General features: G+C 36.8%; 1 protein-coding gene across 3 annotated transcripts in view; it reads right to left on the bottom strand.

Moving 5' to 3' along the window:
- Positions 1-5,125: 5,125 nt before the first annotated feature.
- LOC123561442 (EGF-like domain-containing protein 2) overlaps positions 5,126-21,974 on the bottom strand; it is a 46,326-nt gene continuing 29,477 nt past the window's right edge. For all 3 annotated transcript variants that reach the window (XM_045353814.2, XM_045353813.2, XM_053553173.1), the window contains exons 5-11: positions 20,277-20,506; positions 15,992-16,128; positions 14,151-14,293; positions 13,723-13,819; positions 12,274-12,469; positions 10,670-10,880; positions 5,126-9,883 (exon numbers count right to left, since the gene is read on the bottom strand). In XM_045353814.2, coding sequence (XP_045209749.2) covers positions 9,645-9,883; positions 10,670-10,880; positions 12,274-12,469; positions 13,723-13,819; positions 14,151-14,293; positions 15,992-16,128; positions 20,277-20,506 — 1,253 coding nt within the window. In that variant the 3' untranslated portion in view covers positions 5,126-9,644. The remainder of the gene's footprint in view (positions 9,884-10,669; positions 10,881-12,273; positions 12,470-13,722; positions 13,820-14,150; positions 14,294-15,991; positions 16,129-20,276; positions 20,507-21,974) is intronic.

Raw genomic sequence — 21,974 nt, 5'->3', positions numbered from 1 at the left:
GTGCAGGTAGAGGAGGTAGTTGTAGTAGTGATGGGAGTGCAGGTAGAGGAGGTAGTAGTAGTAGTGGCGGGAGTGCAGGTAGAGGAGGTAGTAGTAGTAGTGGCGGGAGTGCAGGTAGAGGAGGTAGTAGTAGTAGTGGCGGGAGTGCAGGTAGAGGAGGTAGTAGTAGTAGTGGCGGGAGTGCAGGTAGAGGAGGTAGTTGTAGTAGTGGCGGGAGTGCAGGTAGAGGAGGTATTTGTAGTAGTGATGGGAGTGCAGGTAGAGGAGGTAGTAGTAGTAGTGGCGGGAGTGCAGGTAGAGGAGGTAGTAGTAGTAGTGGCGGGAGTGCAGGTAGAGGAGGTAGTTGTAGTAGTGATGGGAGTGCAGGTAGAGGAGGTAGTAGTAGTAGTGGCGGGAGTGCAGGTAGAGGAGGTAGTTGTAGTAGTGATGGGAGTGCAGGTAGAGGAGGTAGTAGTAGTAGTGATGGGAGTGCAGGTAGAGGAGGTAGTAGTAGTAGTGATGGGAGTGCAGGTAGAGGAGGTAGTAGTAGTAGTGGCGGGAGTGCAGGTAGAGGAGGTAGTAGTAGTAGTGATGGGAGTGCAGGTAGAGGAGGTATTTGTAGAAGTGATGGGAGTGCAGGTAGAGGAGGTAGTAGTAGTAGTGGCAGGAGTGCAGGTAGAGGAGGTAGTAGTAGTAGTGGCGGGAGTGCAGGTAGAGGAGGTATTTGTAGTAGTGATGGGAGTGCAGGTAGAGGAGGTAGTAGTAGTAGTGATGGGAGTGCAGGTAGAGGAGGTAGTAGTAGTAGTGGGGGAGTGCAGGTAGAGGAGGTAGTAGTAGTAGTGATGGGAGTGCAGGTAGAGGAGGTAGTAGTAGTAGTGATGGAGTGCGGTAGAGAGTAGTAGTAGTGGCGGAGTGCAGTAGAGGAGGTAGTGTAGTAGTGATGGGAGTGCAGGTAGAGGAGGTATTAGTAGAAGTGATGGGAGTGCAGGTAGAGGAGGTAGTAGTAGTAGTGCGGGAGTGCAGGTAGAGGAGGTAGTAGTAGTAGTGGCGGGAGTGCAGGTAGAGGAGGTATTGTAGTAGTGATGGGAGTGCAGGTAGAGGAGGTATAGTAGTAGTGATGGGAGTGCAGGTAGAGGAGGTAGTAGTAGTAGTGGCGGGAGTGCAGGTAGAGGAGGTAGTAGTAGTAGTGAGGGAGTGCAGGTAAGGGAGGTATTTGTAGAAGTGATGGGAGTGCAGGTAGAGGAGGTAGTAGTAGTAGTGTCGGGAGTGCAGGTAGAGGAGGTAGTAGTAGTAGTGGGGAGTGCAGGTAGAGGAGGTATTGTAGTAGTGATGGGAGTGCAGGTAGAGGAGGTAGTAGTAGTAGTGATGGGAGTGCAGGTAGAGGAGGTAGTAGTAGTAGTGGCGGGAGTGCAGGTAGAGGAGGTAGTAGTAGTAGTGATGGGAGTGCAGGTAGAGGAGGTATTTGTAGAAGTGATGGGAGTGCAGGTAGAGGAGGTAGTAGTAGTAGTGGCGGGAGTGCAGGTAGAGGAGGTAGTAGTAGTAGTGATGGGAGTGCAGGTAGAGGAGGTAGTAGTAGTGTGGCGGGAGTGCAGGTAGAGGAGGTAGTAGTAGTAGGATGGAGTGAGTGGGAGTGATTGTAGAATGGGGAGTGAGTAGAGAGTAGTAGTAGTAGTGGCGGGAGTGCAGGTAGAGGAGGTAGTAGTAGTAGTGATGGGAGTGCAGGTAGAGGAGGTATTTGTAGAAGTGATGGGAGTGCAGGTAGAGGAGGTAGTAGTAGTAGTGATGGGAGTGCAGGTAGAGGAGGTAGTAGTAGTTGTGATGGGAGTGCAGGTAGAGGAGGTATTTGTAGAAGTGATGGGAGTGCAGGTAGAGGAGGTAGTAGTAGTAGTGATGGGAGTGCAGGTAGAGGAGGTAGTAGTAGTAGTGGCGGGAGTGCAGGTAGAGGAGGTAGTAGTAGTAGTGATGGGAGTGCAGGTAGAGGAGGTATTTGTAGAAGTGATGGGAGTGCAGGTAGAGGAGGTAGTAGTAGTAGTGATGGGAGTGCAGGTAGAGGAGGTAGTAGTAGTAGTGATGGGAGTGCAGGTAGAGGAGGTAGTAGTAGTAGTGATGGGAGTGCAGGTAGAGGAGGTATTTGTAGAAGTGATGGGAGTGCAGGTAGAGGAGGTATTTAGTAGAGTGATGGGAGTGCAGGTAGAGGAGGTATTTGTAGAGTGATGGGAGTGCAGGTAGAGGAGGTAGTAGTAGTAGTGATGGGAGTGCAGGTAGAGGAGGTAGTAGTAGTAGTGATGGGAGTGCAGGTAGAGGAGGTATTTGTAGAAGTGATGGGAGTGCAGGTAGAGGAGGTAGTAGTAGTAGTGATGGGAGTGCAGGTAGAGGAGGTAGTAGTAGTAGTGATGGGAGTGCAGGTAGAGGAGGTATTTGTAGAAGTGATGGGAGTGCAGGTAGAGGAGGTAGTAGTAGTAGTGGCGGGAGTGCAGGTAGAGGAGGTAGTAGTAGTAGTGATGGGAGTGCAGGTAGAGGAGGTATTTGTAGAAGTGATGGGAGTGCAGGTAGAGGAGGTAGTAGTAGTAGTGGCGGGAGTGCAGGTAGAGGAGGTATTTGTAGAAGTGATGGGAGTGCAGGTAGAGGAGGTAGTAGTAGTAGTGGCGGGAGTGCAGGTAGAGGAGGTATTTGTAAAAGTGATGGGAGTGCAGGTAGAGGAGGTAGTAGTAGTAGTGGCGGGAGTACAGGTAGAGGAGGTATTTGTAGTAGTGATGGGAGTGCAGGTAGAGGGGGCAGTTGTAGTAGTGTTAGCTGTAGTAGTTAAAATATAAGTTGTTGTACCAGTTATTGTAGAAGTGATAGTAGAAGTAGTAATGACACTGCGTGCTGTCATTGATACTTCTTCCAAATTTGCCTCATTCCTAAATTTAACAGTTTTGTTTTCCATTCTTTCACATTGATTTAATCTTTTAATAGTGTAAACTTGAAACAAATCGATAACAATTGTCAACTAGTGACTGCTGTACCTAAACGGTACCTAAACGGATGCTTTCCATGGACAACCGAGGTGAAAATGCATGTTTTTCTTATATCAGCTGGATACTTTGTCAGCTTGTGACATATTTTTGCCATGATGAAATAAGGTCGCTATGTTGGCAACGAAATGATTGTCTGGACTAGAACGTTTCGTATCGAAGACGTTATAATTATATTTCAGACTATGGGCAGCACTGTAATCTTTCTGGACAGTGGGACGCATAGATGGATAAACTTTAATTAAATCAGGATAAGCGTAGCTAAGTTACATAACACAAAAGGAAAAGAAATGTCAATATCGTTTTTGTCCTCTTCTGACCTTGAGATTTAAGATAGCATTCTGTGTCGTGTGTTTTGTGAAGTCTAAAAGGTCAAAATTTTGATAAACAACATACAAAAATGCAATAATATATCTATTTACGGCTTTCAATTTTGTACGTTAATTTACACCACCCACTTGACTTTGTATTTATATAGTAAGAGTGTGATTAATTTGATATAAATTTATTCTGTTCTATTTTGAATTTGCAAGAGCCTCCGTGACAGAGTGGTTAGCAAGTCACTAACTTCGACTCACTTGCCCCTCGCCGATGACGTGGGTTCGAAATCTCGCTTCGGAAGAAGAATGTTTCATGTGGGGAAGCCGTATTGCAGGCTTACAGAAGGTTAATGGGTTTTAACCAGTATCCGCCAATGATAAAAAAATAATACCTGGAAGGGCATCTGAGTTCTTCCCCAACCATAAGAAGCTGTAAAAGTCGCGAAAGTACCTAAATTTTGTCGTCGTAACACACAACCAAAGAAACAAAAAATACACTGCATTTATTTATTGCTATTAATAAGAGTATAAGAAGAGATATAATCTAAGACAGAAAGAACAACAAAAACAAAATACCAACAACACCATAATAACTACATTTTACACAACTTTTATGATCAATTCCTCCAAAAAGATCTGATTTACACAAGAAACCGCCTAAAGCATTGACACGACATTTTTTTTGCAAAGTTCGATCATATCAGGCATAAAAATTAAATACCAGTTTCAAAGTGTTTCAAATATTGGACCTTTTAAGGATTGTGATGCTATTGCGAAATCTGGCGGCCATTTGTTTATTAAATGATTAATTGAAATGCAATATATCTTGAATTTCTCAGAGGACACCATGATTTCAGTCTATGACCATCGATCTTCTTACACTGCAGGTAACCATCTATATAATAATTCAAAGACTTTAAGACAGCCTCTCAAACATAAAGACTCCACCCCATCATACTAGACTACTAGTATAATTAGTGTGTGTGAAATAAAAACTTAACTCCAGGTTGTAAAATAAAACAATCATATTGCACTGCAGTTAATTTGTTAAGTTTGCAAGTGGCCTTTCTCAATGATGTTTACATTATAGTGAACATTGCTATTTTCTAATAATTACATCAATTTACAAGTATTCGGCAGCAAAATCCTTGACCGCAGTGCTATTTCTTGTCCGATAGTAGACATATTGTTTAACAATTAAGAGCAACAAGTTTGGGTCTCTTTCCGTTGTTATTTTGACCCATTCTAACTATTTTAGTAACAAACTGTCTGCAACAACTTACTTGTCTGGATTATTTTCTTCTAAATATTTACGCTTAAAAGATGATACAGAACCTTGCACATTGGACTATATTTGAGCCGCACCATGAGAAAAAGCAACATAGTGCGTTTGCGACCAGCATGGATCCTGACCAGACTGCGCGGATGCGCAGGCTGGTCTGGATCCATGCTGTTCGCTAATGGTTTCTCTAATTGCAATAGTCTTGAAAGCGAACAACATGGACCCTGACCAGACTGCGCGGATGCGCAGGCTGGTCTGGATCCATGCTGGTCGCAAACGCACTATGTTGGTTTTCTCATGGCGCGGCTCAAATATAGCTTTCCAGACAGCAGTATCTGAATATATTTTGGCTATTTTATTCTCGTATGATTAACATCTTGTACTGGTGTTAAATCTTTCCTTCATTCTATTTCTTTCTTAGCGCAACAGTTGTATATCACTGTCAATAATAATTGTTTAATTTTTCCTATTTAAAAGCTAGAAAAAATTGAATATGAATGATAATAATAATAACCATAAACATCTCATACGAAGTGAATCATTTTATTTACAAGTCCTTATCAACTTCGTTTATAGTCACAATACATTGTACAAAATGATTTTAAACCTGTAAGACAAAAACAAAAAGCATGGAAATAAAACTGAAATAAAATGTCAATAGATATATGTTAACTAATATGCACTCCCATACAGTATATACAGTTTTACAGACAATACTGTTTCTAACTAGTTTACAGCGTAACAAGTCAAAACGCCCACATTTAAGTTTTGGATTGGGCTCGATTCGATGTAGAAGCTTTCAGCCACATGGTAAATTTGAAGTTTATTTACACATCTAAACATTGAATAGTCAATGAACTAATTACTGAAATTGCTTCTCAATATATTCCAAAGATTGGAGGATAATGTTGGTGCTAGAATGAAAAGAAAATAAGGTCGAAACTTTAATTTCTTTTCAACAGTCATGTGATTTTAATGGTCACGTGGAATTCGGGAAGGTAGGTAATCACTGCTGGGAGTTTGGTTGTGGTATGTGAGACTAGCCTTCCCTTTGAAACTATCTTCAGCTTAAATATTTTCATACAGGTATTTGACTTATTTTCGTGAATGCGTCGGACTTTCTTATAAGCTTTTGCTTAAACTTGTAAATATCATGTCTTAAAAATAAAACTATCACAAATTATTATCAAAATAATGATTTTATTGGTGAGAAGAAATAATTATTGCTAATTCAGTGTAATTCGCATTTCCATCTGCAATGACTTATGAACATCTATAAAATAAAATGAATATGTCTCTTGATATTTAAAATGTTGTTGTTCTTTTGCTTTTTCATAGCTTTTCACTTGATTAATTTTAGCATGCCATTGATACCGGCTGATCGTTTTTCTTTCCTTTTGCCAACCAAATATTTCATAAATGGCTTTTTGTTACATATCGAAATATATGGTGATGTGATGCAATGTATTGTATTGTGTATTGTGTATTGTATTGGATTGTATTGTATTGTATTGTATTGTAGGACACCATTTTGTAATTCAAGTTTCAAGTTTTAAGTTTTATTCACAGCAAATCGGCAATATTCTTGCCTTCGGCCATTAACAATATAATACAATGTGAAAAATGGCAAATACATGTATATGTTGTATATACAGGCATTATGGTGAACACCGAATATTTATACAAATAACAAAATTAGGAAACAGTTATAGTAACAAGGGTATGATACGGACCTTCATTGCATCTCTCAAATATTTTGCAGTTCTAAATAACATATTCTTATTATTTGTTGACATAATTGTTGAAAATTTGTTTAATGACGGCCATGAAATTGGCCCAAGATATCTATTGCGTATATCAGTGTATCTATTAAAACGCAAAAGAAAATGATATTCTGATTCTACAGATCTTTGATTACAAAGTTTACATTAACGATTTTCTCTACGAGTACCATTATATCTACCAAATTCAATTTCAAGAGAATGTGAACAAAGTCTAAAACAAGTAAGTTCTTTACGTAATTTATCATTTGCTATAAGGTCTAGGTATTTTTCATAACAAAATTCGATTTAGATTTTCTGTAATATTCAAGTTTTGGCATATCAGAAATAGAAGCATACCAGTTTTGAATAAACTGGTCCCTTAATTGTCTTTTAAATAAAGATATGTAGTTTACCCTGGGGTTGATGTCTGTTAAGACATAAGAAAATCCTATATTATCAATAATTGATTTTATACATCTACTCCAAGACTTGGGATTGGGGCTATCATAATTGTCAACATATAGTGAGTGTATAGGAGAGCCTGTATTCTTATGGATTTTTAACCAAAATTTGAGTGATCTTTCTTTACATAAAACTGACAAAGGAAACCTACCAAGTTCTCCATATACCGCATAGTTTGGTGTCTGTTTTCTAACTCCTAAAATGTATTTACAAAATCTCATATGTAGCTTATCAATTTCTTTAATGTTGTATACACCCCATATTTCTGCTCCATATAATAGAATTGGAACTACAGTGGAATAAAAAAAATGCAGTTTTGTTTTAATATCAAGTTTAACCCAATCAAATAAAGATAAAAGATTGTGATCAACCCTTAAAGCTTGATCAGATAGAGCTTTAACAGCCACATTCATATTCCCTGTATAAGTAACTTAATACCGAGATAAGTAAAATTGTCTACCTGCTCCATCTTACTACCGTTAATAAAAATTGCTCTGTGAAGAAGTTGTTTTCTTTTTTCAAAAACACATAATTTAGTTTTAGAAACTTTTATCTTCAAACCCCATTTTACAGAATTATGATATAAACTGTCAACTTGGGATTGTAAGCTAACAGGATCAGTAGTAAAAAGTACAGTCACCTGCGAATAACATTAATGACATAGATAACATATTCAAGTCAGTCTCAGTCATATTATTAAAATCAACAGTTTTTGTTATATAATTTATGAACATAGAAAAAAACAAGGGTGATAATGGCTCGCCTTGTTTAACACCGATGGTTACATAAAAAAACTCGGACATAGCCATATTCGGACTAAATCTGACACATGCTTTAACATTACTGTAGATAGTTTTAATCATGGAAATCATTTTACAACTAATGCCAGATTCTACAAATTTTGTCCATAATGCGTCATGAATTTTAGAGAACTTGCTTCGACTACTTAAGAACATTACTTTAGTACGTTCGGTCATGTTCATGGCATAATCAAGTTTAGATTTCAAAAAATCATCTTTAGCGCCTTGCAGTCATTGTTAAACCAAGGAGCCTTCTTGACTCGGCGCTCAGGTTTAGTCGAGCGAGTTTTACCAAAAGACTTAAAGGAGATCTTGTGTATTATATTGGTTAATGAATTAATACATTCGTTGATGTCATATTCCCCGGAAGTTAGTGATCCAGTAATATTATCAAAAAATGTGTTGTTTTTTTATTCTAACAATTGGTTAAATAACACAATATTAGAAGAATCCCATGTTATCTTATCAACCTTTGGATAATCCACTTTAGAAATATTTGCATTAAGAAACATGGAAAAAATAACTGGCGAATGGCCGTAAAATTCCGTCGGTTCCAGTACACACATGTTACATACAGATGAAAAATTATTTTTTTATAATCAGGTAATCAATCGTACTGGCTATAGATTTAGTTCTATACACAGAATTAAAAGTACAACGTCCTTCCTCTAGACGGCCATTAGCTATGCTAATCCTATTTTCTTTGCACAATGATAATAATTTTGTACCAAAATTGTTTACATGTTTGTCATCGTTGAGACGTTGAGGAATATCGCCTAACGGTTCCTCTAGCGGTACATCTACATAGCGGTCAAGGTTTATCGGAGTAATAAAGTCGGGTCTTTGACCCGTCCTGGCATTTAAATCGCCAGTTAAATACACGTCCCCTAAATCACTATAAAATCGGATGTTATCGTTTAAATGCTCAAAAAAGTCAAACTCAAATAAATTTGAATTGATATTTCTATAAACTTTCGAGTCCTCGGGCGGAATGTAACAAGTACAATAATAGGCATCATTTTGAAAATGATTTTCAAAACCGAAATTATCCCTTTTCAGTTTGAACCAAACAATACCTCTGTAATCCAGATTAACAAGTTCAATCATATTTGCGTATTTCTGTTTATAATATATAACTACACCACCGCTATGTCTGTAATAATAAAATGAATATAATTGACAATACGAGATATCGGACTTTTCTCGAAACAAACACGGTATTTTGATCTATTCAAGCATTTTCTAACACTTATAAAATACAAAATTAAAAGTAAAATTATGTAGCATATGGCATGCGGTAAATCTTACATAATAATGATATTAATAATCCTAAAAATAATGATAATTTCTATATTCAATGAGGATAACATATTGAGCTGTAGCCAGTCTAACATATAGTCCTCCAACTTATTGATTTTTAATTTCTATCCGTAGTGTAACAATGCCACTATGTACAATTTTTAGTGAGAAACAATCGAAAAATCATTAATACATCATTTTTAGTGCAGATTGAAATGATAACCTGTATGGAATCCCCAATGTCTGAGAACTCATGAATGGAAAGAATAAACAGTGTACACAAATGGAATGATACTGTGGATGATAGTGTGGATATTCATACTAAAACCGATCCAGTCCGATCTCGTATTTACATGTGTACTTCTAAGCATATTGGATATATTATATCATTTCAAATTTATGTGTACTCATTAAATTTTGACGATACAGAGAAGGCATAATAGCAATATAGCGATGTTTTCCAAAAAAAGATCAAATTTTATGGACACATAAATTATATCCTCCTATCTTACAAATGTAATGATAACCAACATGAATAAGGTTTGTTCTATCAAAACTGAACAAGTATACATTCTAAACTAGTTTCTGTCCTTTAGTTTTATATCAAAGGAAAGAACTCAATCCAAGAACAATGCTAAATATTCCAGCAGACTTAGTCAAACAGTTTATAATTTTCAGTTATTATTTATAGAAACCTTTTCATGTCAAAAATAATGCCGGCATTACATTATTTCATAAGATTCGTTAACATGGGCACGTGGAATTTGGAACCTGTCTGGCTTTGGTTGAAACAGTGTAGGGTCATATGTCGTGGAGCGTTTCCCTCTACGTCTTAAAATAATACAAGCCAGGAAAAAGCAAACAACCAGAAGTACGCAAACAACAGCTCCCAATATTGCAATCACTGCAGTAATCTCAGTACGTGCCATACATTCCTCCAGTGGATCAACAGATTCTGCTTCTGAAAGGTAGTTTATAAATTTTTGTCTTTAGTTTGTTTGTTTGTTTGTTTTAACGCCGTTTTTCAATGGCGGGCAGTTAACCTAACCAGTGTTTCTAGATTCTGTACCAGTACAAACCTGTTTTCAACAAGTAACTGCCAACTTCCCTACATGAATCAGAAGTAAGAGACGAATGATAGCAGACGCATTTGTCTTTTATCAAAACATAACGGGAATCGAACACACGACCCCGCAATCCGTAGATCTGAGCTAAGCGAGTGATTTGATTCTTTAAAAGTTATGCATAACTATGTAGCCCCCAAAACTCACCGTTCATGTCATTTGTTTTTGTTTAGATTGGATAAGACATACACCAGCTGGCAGAAATGTCCACGTATGCCATGAATCGTGCTTACAGTTCTTATATATTTATATCCTAGTATTGCATGTTACTAATAATGATGTATAGTTTGGTTTGGAGAACAACGCGTACAATGTATTGCGATTTATCTCCTTAATAAATGTTAGAAATGCGAGAAAGTCTATAAGAAAGTTGCTTTGTAAACTTTAATTCGGGATACTTGAATGATCATATTCGTTGGCGAATGAGATATAAATCTATATAATAAGTTGTGACGTGTTTTTCACTCGGCCAAATACAACAAAATTCAAATATAGAGAATCTATAAATATTTTTACAATGCAAATTAAAGTATCATCATTAAATTCAAATTAAGTCACATAATTACAAATTTTTAAAGATAAACTTAACAAAACAAACAAAGATAGAGTAAAGTTATCATCACCTGATGTTTTTTCATTTATTTTTTCTCTTTTCCCTACGATAGTGAACACTTTTGATACTGTCTCTTCATCGTCATCATCTTCGGCTGCCCTCTTTCGTCTGCCTGCAACAGTGGCAGCTTCGGTAGTGGTTGTTGTTCCGTTATCATTATTATCATCGTTCGTTTGCTCTGTATCAGTTACTCCATTCATTATCGCTGCACAATTTGTTGGCTTCAATAAAACATGTCAATCATATATGAGACATTAACTAAGCCAAGTCATAATTTACTTGATAACATTTGGTTACCATAAAGAAGGTATGGAACAACTTAAGTCTTGTTTTGACGCAAACGTCTATGCAAACATATTTTTACAACATTTTATTCACAGGTAACTAAAATCATAGGCAGTGCTGTATTTAGCAAAACGTGACCAGAGACGACGTTTCAAGAATATATAAAAAGGATGTATTGCTCATGTGCCTATAATAAAAAAGGTTTGATGGTTCAGAACTTTCTTCATTCATTTTCGCGATTTAGTTATGAAGAATTATCACAACTTAGCAATCAAATATGAAATTTCTTTTGAACCCATTTAATTCTTGCTTTGTCATACATTTCTCTTTTCAAGTGTGACTCATTGAGGTATGGAACATATTGAGCCCACCTGGCTCGTAAGGTTGAGGCAAGTTTCATGAAGAGGCCTTTAAGATAGTATACATAGCAACTGATAGCAAAATATGATTAAAAGAAGACGTGTTTACGCAATGTAAATGCGTAAATACAAATTATAGGTTTCGTCATTGAAATTTTGAAAAAAAAAATGGTGGAGCGTGTCATCTGTCTTTCAATGTGAACCGATGGCATCTAAAAATATATATTTTTTGAAAACACTACAGAAGTATTATGACAGTACAGTTTCATGCATTATATATCAAACACTGATTTAGCAGAAGGGATAGGAAGTGTTCATTAAAGGATTGAGGTTTAGATCGGTGTCAATATCTAATTATATGTTACGTCTAACCTGTAAACAACAGACATTTAATTAGAAAGGACTTAAAGAAGTCTGTTTATAATATACCACGTTTGCCTGGTGGCCATATTTGATATTATACATTTTATTTGTAACAGGTATATAGTTGAGTAAAAGAAATACAACAGAAATGTTATTACATTGAAAATGTTTTGTTGCCATCAACACATTTATTAATACTAGAGGTTCCCTTTTTCGTGAACTCTCGAAAAAAAAATCAATTATATGCATATATGTGAAGATATTCATATTTTCATTAGATTGTGCTGCACTATCAGAAATATATAAAATGCATTTATTAGATAATTCATGTCAAAGATTGTTATCTTGTATTTGTTATTTTTTCTTCCTTAGAACGTCCTTGTCATAAAGGTGTATGATTCTACTTTGGCTTTGAGTTTTTACGCTTTACAATTATTCTGAAATTGAACGAACACAGTGGGAAATAGGTTTCAGCCAGCATAAACAACAAGAAATGTTCTTTTTCATTATACAAAATTTTCATTTCACTTTGATCATGAGAATCACGTATTTTCTACGGTTAAATAATAAGTTATCAGATTTTGAAGTGGCAAAGTATATCGCTTACTAAATCGCAATTAGAAGATCCTGGTCTGCAAGCTGTCACACGGCAAACAACTCCAATGTTGTCTGAGTTGGAAAATTTAAATGCCGAAAACTTCACTGCTTTTCCTTGAACAATAGTATCTTCACTGTTTATAGTAATGGTTTTGTTCTTTCTCTCCTGTGCAGTATAGATAATCATACCCTCCTGCGTCGGGCAACTGAAAATAAGCCAAATACTTTTGTTACACGTCAATGTTCATTTGACAGCTCACGTAAGTGATGCCAAAATCTGGACACCTTTGCATCAAATTATACACTCGATTGCGCTTTAGATTCTCCATATAATATATACTTTCTGTTTAACTGACTAAATCGAATTTGTCAGTTGTAAGGTAAATGTATTTGTTTTTACTAATGTGTCACCCCTTTTTCAGTAGTTCGGAAATTTCTATGCATTATTCAATGGTTAGCTCAGATTTCTACTGACGTTTTTATGAAACAAACGAGCGCCGACACGAACATACGCCAAATGTGCAATTTTGTCCTTTTATGTATTCGCCTTTCGGTAGAATGCGCATAACAATTACACATATGCTGCTGAAATTAAATTTACTATAAACAATCTTGGTAATACGTACGCTGATAATATCCTTTTCTCTCAGTAGAATAAGATTTTTAAGACTTTTAACTTGTTATACATTTATTTTGTGTGCAACCTACATGAAACATTTGTCGTGTGTTTGTGTCGGCCGGTTTTTGTAACGAAAGGTCGAGAACAGCTAAATTGTCGTGTGTTCGCCTTTCGCCTTTCGTGGCAAATACACGAAGACAACGACAAAAGAAGGGCGAAAACACGAAGTTATAACACCCGCCGGCACGAAAAGTGATTAATACAATAGTTCGTGTGTTCGCCTTTGAAATTTCGTTATTTCGTCTTCAGTGTTTCCTTACTTCGTGTATTCGCCTCGAAAGTCGAAGGACGTTATTTCGACCTTTCGTGCTTTCGTTACTTTGACATTTCGCCTCGCCGACTCGACCACTAGAAATGGCAAAAATCAGCCACCATAATATTCACTTCTAGTAGATACCTTATTAATTAAAAGTTCAGACCTATTCCAGAGAGTCTAAACGTTTATGCGGTAATTATATTCTGGGATCCAATACACAAATTACCGTGCGGTGTGATTCATAGTGTCTCAACATCTGTCTCGGTACACTACATTAGTATATACAGTTTATTACAAACATCAACTTCATCAGCCTAATCCTTCTGTCAGCTTTATCTGTCTTGTATTCTTATGATTACATAACACCGATTAAACACACCTTTTAGTGTTTAAGATCATGCCATGTGGCAAAATTGTAGCAATTAAGCGTATGTATCTAAAGAGTGTTCATTATAAAATGAGTCCGACCCTTTTTAGGCTGCTCGATGTGATGGGTAATATTCATCAAAAAAGAAAAGTTTTACCCTTGGTCGAGAAACTTTAGCGACATCATTGTTTCGTTGTTCTCACCAGTTAAGGTATTATTCGCGGTGCAAGTTTCAAAACGAACGTCGGTATATCCTGAAATCGTAAATGAGTAAGAATGTACCAAACACAAAAAATCGTCTAAAAGGTCCTGAAAACCTAAGATAACCAATTATTGGCGAAAAATGTTTGAGTGAGATAATACTTATTCTTTTTCTTTTCTATTTCATATAAATAAATAATGTTTTAGACATTATTTACATGAATTTAGAGTGTTTCAGTAATAAAAGTAAACTATATAGCCAGTTGTTATGGTCAACTATTGTAACGTGTCTTATAACCTATAAGACAATAGCATTCCTTCTTTGGATACCATGCAATAATTATTCCATTTTGTATTTCTCCGATATAAATACCATATGAATACCTGAATCTAGGCTTGGATAAAGGTGCAACCTGATATCTTCGCCTAAGGCCAATTCAGGGCCAACAGCAGTGTCATTTTCATCAACTGGTTCAAGAACAAATGGAGTGAACGTTTCACTGCCATCAACTTGATCCAAGTCCTCGCTAAAAACAATGATATAATTTATATAAACTGTAAGAAACACTAGTTGCGCGGCGGTGAGTAAAGCATTACGTGCTTGCAATCTAAGGGATATCAAAGCTCAAAGATTCTTAACTTCCAATTAGCATGTTTAAAAGTATTTACTACATTTTGTAGTAGCATGACATATACCCTTCATTCAGTATATATCTGACATTGTTCTCGTTAATATACGTTCAAGGCTTGAGCAATGAGAGTCAGTAGAACTAAATGAGATTTCAGTTGTGTAATATATAATTTTAAGCAAAAGGCAATATAAATGACTTGATAAGCATAACTGGCAAAATTATAAAGGAGAAAATACTAATTGCATCATAATCAATGCCTGAGCCTACTTCCAGTATAATAAAGATTGCTTAATCGTTTTTAACTTGAACAATGCAACTTTTTGATTTACGAGGGTTCGACAAAGACCAAAAGCGCGGTCAGACCAAGGATTGTCATTCTTCAGGAATGCAAAATCAAGACAGTTTTATCGATGAAATCCATTGGCTGAATCTATGCGCACGTACCAAACTCTTCAACACTAGCAAACATCCAAAGGCTGTAATTTGTTGCAAACGTCTAACTTGACCAAACAGACAGTGACAAATTGTCCAAGGAAATTGGTTTTTCAACATAAAATAAATGATCTACTGGTATAACTGTGATAGAGTAATATATTGCTAGCCATCGTTTTACTATTTATTCAGTGACTACAGGAAATACGAAAAAAAAGCATTAAAGCTATCGATTAAAGACAACATAACATTTCTTTTTTGTTGAAAGATATTACTTGCAGATACAGGGAGCTCTGTTAGGTTAAAAGATGTATAGCTGACGTAACACCTTAAAGCTAGCTTTGTAGGTAAAATTGTTAGCACTTTATTTGAAAGTAATAGACACAGAATATAAAGTACTAGTAACATTGTTCAAAGAGAGGGCAGAAAAAGAAACGTTACAAAATATAAAAATAACTGATCTCTCTATAAATCAAATTTCGGACCAAGTCATTTTCGTCCGAGTGCTAAGAGAGAGAATTCTAAGACCAGGTTTAAATGATAGCTCTGTAATAGATTTAAGCAGGTAGCTCTTCTGGTTTAAGAGCTACTACCACCTTCATGTAATAAGATATCTTCTAAAAGTTAGAGATGGAAAAAGAGACTTTTTGATTTATTTAATCTGTGTGTGCACTTGAAACAGATAGTTTTACAGTAAATTGAGCTGCCAGTCAAAGCCTGACTGACAATGCTATCTCTATTACAAATGAAGATACCTCTCTAGAAATAGATTTTATCATTTACACAAATAGAGATAGCACTGTTAGAATGCAGCTGTCTGAATAGATACCTCGATAAAATAGTCACTGAATAAATAGTGACCTCATATCTAATTTACACACTACAGAATTGTTTGGATATATTAGAGGTCTATGAAGTGAAATATACAGCATTTAAAACGCATTTTAGAGGGAGTAACATTCGCGATTATTTCATTTATAGCCTGTGACTTGTGGTTTCGTACCGTTTCTATACATGTAGCTCTAAATAGGTAATGAAGACGATATGTACATATTGTACCATCTACAGAGAGTAAAAATTGGGATTTTTCAAAAATGTCAAAATTAGAATATGCGATAAATATGAGTTTTACGAAAGCCCTGTAAACATTTGCAAACATACTTATTCACTTTCACATTTTTAATGTCAATGGAAACATCATCGCCAGCTGTCGTATGTGTACAGTTTAGTCTATAAACTTCGTCTATGTTTGTCACCAATATGGAGTCGTAATACACACGCAAATTCGCCTGATATGTCTGAAACGAAACATTATAGATTATATGTGTAGTATTTCGTTGTAATACAGTCTACTATATGTTTTATCACACCCTCCCCCAGTCAACACATTTTCGGCAATAGCTATTTCCTGGAATATCTGAGAAGGTTAAACTTTTGTATAACGTCATTTGTAACCACTTTCTAAATATTTCATTAATTTTCTCACGTTAGACTTGTTTCATGCTTTAACTTATTTCTCAATTTGACTGTATATAGTTAAAGATGAAAAAATATAATTTATTCTTTGGAATGCACACTGGTACCAGACCAGAAAGAAAATGCCTCTGTACATGTTAAATGATCATGTTATACCCTACCCCTAGGTATCATATAAGAACCATGGTCATGAACGGGAAAATACACTAACCCATTTCAATCGCGCATTTCCCAGTTTAAACGTGCAGCTCGATAAATGTGTACTATGGACATTGAACAAGTACGGAATCCTGTTTGGGCCATTTATAATGTCGCCGTCGCGTTTGTGGGGTTAACACACGACAACGCGAAGTGACATAGCGACATTACGAAGTGATACCGACAATCGCAAACGACGGCGACAATCCTAAACGACAATGTCGCGATATCCACTTTGAAATGTCGCCTTTCAAAGGCACGATATATCGCGATGTCACTTCGCGTTGTCGAGCGTCATATCGCATTGTCGCCATGTCACTTCGTAATGTCGCGATGTCACTTTGCGTTGTCGTGTGTCGACCCTGCAAACGCGACGGCGACATTATCAAACGACATGTGATAATCTCAAACGACGCTCGACAACATGAAGCGACATTTTCCTAATGCCGTATCGTATGTCGCGTGTCGCGGGTTTGGGTGAGGGTCGACGCGCGACAATTCCAAACGATACACGACACGCGAAGTGACACTCGACAATACGAAGCGACATTTTCATAATGTCGTATCGCATTATCGTGCGTCGACCGGTGTTCACTTGAATAAATACCGGCTAATCTTGGTCGCATTTTTTCGAAAAATTCATCAATTTCATTTTATTATAAAAAGCGTTAAAAGTAAGGTATCAAAGTGAAATTTCTTTTAATAAGTAGCATTGCCTAAACGAATATTAAAAACAATGTTCTTCCCCGACGGGCACGCCGTCGGGAACATTTGCTGAACTTTGTCATTTTTGGCTTAAAATATTAGCAGTAAAATAAGGAAAAAGTGCTTATAAAATATTCATTTTGGGTAAATAACTGCAAATAAAAACTTGTTTTGATAGAAAATGACAAAATCTGACCGTTTGTGACAAAAAAGAATCTGTTCGTCCGTCTGTACGTAATTAAAGATAAAAGCTGTATTTCCGTACTTTTCCGTACGGAAAATGTCCGTGTTTTTCATTAACTTCAAATAATTGTAGAATGTTCCAAACACAAGTTATTTCAATGAAAGATATTTTAATGTAATAACTTTTATAAATTAAATTCAAACATTGTCTAAACGGATTTGTAACTTGTATAATTTTACCGCCAACGGTTTCGTCGGAGGACCGTCTCAAAATGTATCAGTTTTCGTGAAAATATGCATACTATGTATATATATTAAATAGAGGGGTGGTCCTTGTCTGAGAAGCCATATCTTCATAACCTGATATCCGATTTTAATAAATGATACCTTGTTGCAAAGGACAAGTCAGTACCTAGAGAAAAGAGGCCACGTCAGGTTCGAACCCGGTCGGCTAGGGGTCAAGGTCATATGTCAAATTCCGGTAATATTTTCAAAATATGAACTTGTCAGAGCAGTCAAGACGGTCCTGAAGACCCAAGCACTACCTTCACTGAGTCCAATGACACCATTGAAGCAATTCTCACGGCTCCCCGGGTCGGGTCAGCTTAGTCTTGGCCAGCATCCTACCGCATATAACAAGTTTGATCATTTTCTGATACCTGTCCTATTTTTTTAAATTATTATTATTGTAATTTATACTGAATTTCAGTTGATAATGACACTTTGTTAGATTTTGACCCTTGTTCGAATCTCTATACCTCAGATACCTACCTATACTATATATATATGAATATGTTCGTAGATGACTTGGCTTTATATTTAAGCTACTTACAAGTCCATATGATGCCATCAGAGCTCAGAACAGGTATCAGAAAATGATTTAACTTGTTATATGCAGTAGGGTGCTGGCCAAGGCTAAGCTGACCCGACCCAGGGAGCCGTGAGAATTGCTCCAATGGTGTCATTGGACTCAGTGAAGGTAGTGCTTGGGTTTACAGGACCGTCTTGAATGCTCTGACAAGTTCATATTTTGAGAATATTACCAGAATTTGACATATGACCTTGACCCCTAGCCGACCGGGTTCGAACTTGACGTGGCCTCTTTTCTCTAGGTACTGACTTGTCCTTTGCAACAAGGTATCATTTATTAAAATCGGACATCAGGTTATGAAGATATTGCTTCTCAGACAAGGACCACCCCTCTATTTAATATATGAAGAAGTATGCATATTTTCACGAAAACTGATACATTTTGGGACGGTCCTCCGACGAAACCGTTGGCGGTAAAATTATACAAGTTACATATGCGTTTAGACATTGTTTGAATTTAATATATAAAAGTTATTACATTAAAATATCTTGTGTTTGGAACATTCTACAATTATTTGAAGTTAATGAAAAATACGGACATTTTCCGTGCGGAAAAGTACGGAATAATTTTCCTTTTCACCGGTAGACGGACGACATGCGATACGACATTATGAAAATGTCGCTTCATATTGTCGAGTGTCACTTCGCGTGTCGTGTATCGTTTGGAATTGTCGCGCGTCGACCCTCACCCAAACCCGCGACACGCGACATACGACACGACATTAGGAAAATGTCGCTTCGTGTTGTCGAGCGTCGTTTGAGATTATCGCATGTCGTTTGATAATGTCGCCGTCGCGTTTGCAGGGTCGACACACGACAACGCGAAGTGACATCGCGACATTACGAAGTGACATAGCGACAATGCGATATGATGCTCGACAACGCGAAGTGACATCGCGATATATCGTGCCTTTGAAAGGCGTCATTTCAAAGTGGATATCGCGACATTGCCGTTTGGGATTGTCGCCGTCGTTTGCGATTGTCGGGTGTCACTTCGTAATGTCGCTATGTCACTTCGCGTTGTCGTGTGTCGACCCCACAAACGCGACGGCGACATTACAAATGGCCCCAACAGGATTCCGTAAACAAGTGATAATTTATCTTCCTTTGTGTACCGGTCACACTTCTTCAGTATTTCTTATCTTAGAGAAACTGTGCGTAGTTTATAGTTTCATCAACGTTACAGAAAAAACTTTGATGAACTTCCCTGTTGAAGTTCCGGTCCTGATTACAAAACGTGTCTGATTGGTTGATGTGAAAATGTAGGTCAGTCGTCATATAACTACACGTGTTTGCTAATATGTGTATATGCAGCATAAACGTGCAATGTGAATAAAATAAACAAAACAGATGTACACCAATGTATTATTTCAAATTCAAAATCATTTCTAAGATGAATTTCATTCATCATTTTGAGTTTTATTGTATAACTATGAATATTTTGCATTCTGTTTTGTGTGTTTACATTCCGCCTAACATGTGCACATCGCTGTGACCTCTAGACCGGATATTCATTAGGGAAGTTCACGCAAGTTTTTTCTGTAACGTTGACGAAAACCTAAAATATTCGAAGTATCTCTGCAATATGAAATATTAAGAAAATGTGACTGGTGCACGATGGAAGATAAATTACCGCTTGTTCAATATGCTTGGTACCCATTCATCGGACTGCGCGTTTTATGTGAGAAATGTGTGCTTGAAATAGGTCAGTGCATTTTCCCGTTCATGACCATGGTTCTTATATGATACCTAGGGGTAGGGTATAACATGTACAGAGGCATTTTCTTTCTGGTCTGGTGCCAGTGGGAATGCATAAGTTCTTAGTCAGCTATCATATGTTGTTTTTTTTTAAACTGTGCTAAATGGCTAACTGGTATTTATGTTTTATGGACTTTATGAAAGAAGAAATAGAATTTGATCTAGAAATTAATCTAAAGTTGAAAAAGACTTTCCTTATCTTGTTTCTTATATATATATATATTACTTATATTGGCAGTAATGTAACAATAAGTACCTCATTTAATTGCTGAATGTTTGCTACTTTACAATTCACCGAACTTTGACTACCGTCGTCAGTGAGGTCAACCTCCAGCACAAACGTTTTTCTATCCGACTTCGTTTCATTTATTGGACAATCGTCTTCTAACGAAGTTCCATTTTCATCTACTAGAACAACTTTTCCAACAAAGTCGATCGGGAATGACAGACTATACTCCGCTGTGACTCCCTCGCAAGTTATATCAACTGTAGAAGGAATGGAAGCAGTTTATAGCATTATAGTGTTCTCAGCTTAATTCTGTTTGATAAAGTGTATACATTTAGAAGTGGGCCGAACTAGACTGTTCTAAGTATTTTGGCCATTGTCTAATTTCATAACGAATTTACACGCATTCCTCTTTACTACTGTACTTTTAAAGTGAACGGGGGATATCTTTATTGGTTGGTCAAACATTTTTAAAGATTTTGATCACTTTACAACCGTTCTCACTTCTTTTTGAAAGCACAGTATAATGTTTGCCTATGACGCAAAAAAAAAACAAAACAAAACAAAAAACAACAAAAAACAACAACAACAGAGTAATATAAACACAAGCATAAATATAACAAATCTTTGCAACTGTTACATTTACAGAATTGTAAATTTCTATTTAGATTTTAGATTAAAAGCAATGGTGCATGTAAAAAGATATGTTTTGTCAAGTCGAAGTTTGACCCTATTCAGCCAAGAGAAAAGAGCACTTGAGAAATCAAGATCAACTTTACTTTTTACTGTCAGATTCACTAATAATTCATTTTGTTTAAAAGAAAGTTGAAGGACCATTATTACATCTTTGAATGAAATTCATAATTGAGTCGCACCATGTGAAAACCAACATAGTGCATTTGCGACCAGCATGGATCCAGACCATGGTCAGGATCCATGCTGTTTGCTTTCAAAGCCTATTTCAATTAGGGAAACCAATAGCGAACGGCATGTATCGCGGATGCTCAGGCTGGTCTAGATCCATACTGGTCGCAAATGCACTATGTTGGTTTTCTCATGGCACGGCTCAATTATTATCAAAGCTGTTTATTATTTTAACAGGAGCAACGGTTGCATTTCTTTAATGCCCGTATGAAAACTATGGAATCGTTTAGGTAGTTCTGACATAGACTTATTGTAATGACACTACGTTTAACACTTTTGTTAAACGTGAATTTATTAGTACCGATGCTACAAAGTCTTGTTTTGTGTGCTAACTGTTCAATGTTGCTGTAAACCCAAATAAAAGCGGCAGAGCTTCTGAGGTTGACTGATGTTTGTCCACATCAAGTGATAAAGAATGTAACCTTTTCATAAAAGGTGGTCACTTATTATGCTTAGATCAAGACTGAAAGATTTGCGGATATGATCTAAGTTTTAACAGAATCAGCAGTCTTTTCAAAGACAGGGAAATTGAGAAAAATTGACCGTCATAAAGTAAAGACACTCCTTGGCTTAACTACATCTAAAATATGAGAAAACAAACATAATGGCTTTGCGACCAGCATGGATCCAGACCAGCTTGCGCATCCGCTGGTCAGGATTCATGCTGTTCGCTATGGTTTCTCTAATTGCAATAGGGTTTAAAAGCGAACGGCATGGATCCTGACCAGACTGCGCGGATGCGCAGGCTGGTCTGGATCCATGCTGGTCGCAAAGCAACTATGTTGGTTTTCTCATGTCGCGGCT

This window comes from Mercenaria mercenaria, chromosome 10, assembly GCF_021730395.1.
Source record: "Mercenaria mercenaria strain notata chromosome 10, MADL_Memer_1, whole genome shotgun sequence".
Classification (NCBI taxonomy): Eukaryota; Metazoa; Mollusca; class Bivalvia; order Venerida; family Veneridae; genus Mercenaria; species Mercenaria mercenaria.
The sequence above is the reverse complement of the archived record's forward strand: the minus strand, read 5'-3'. Positions and strand labels throughout refer to the sequence as shown.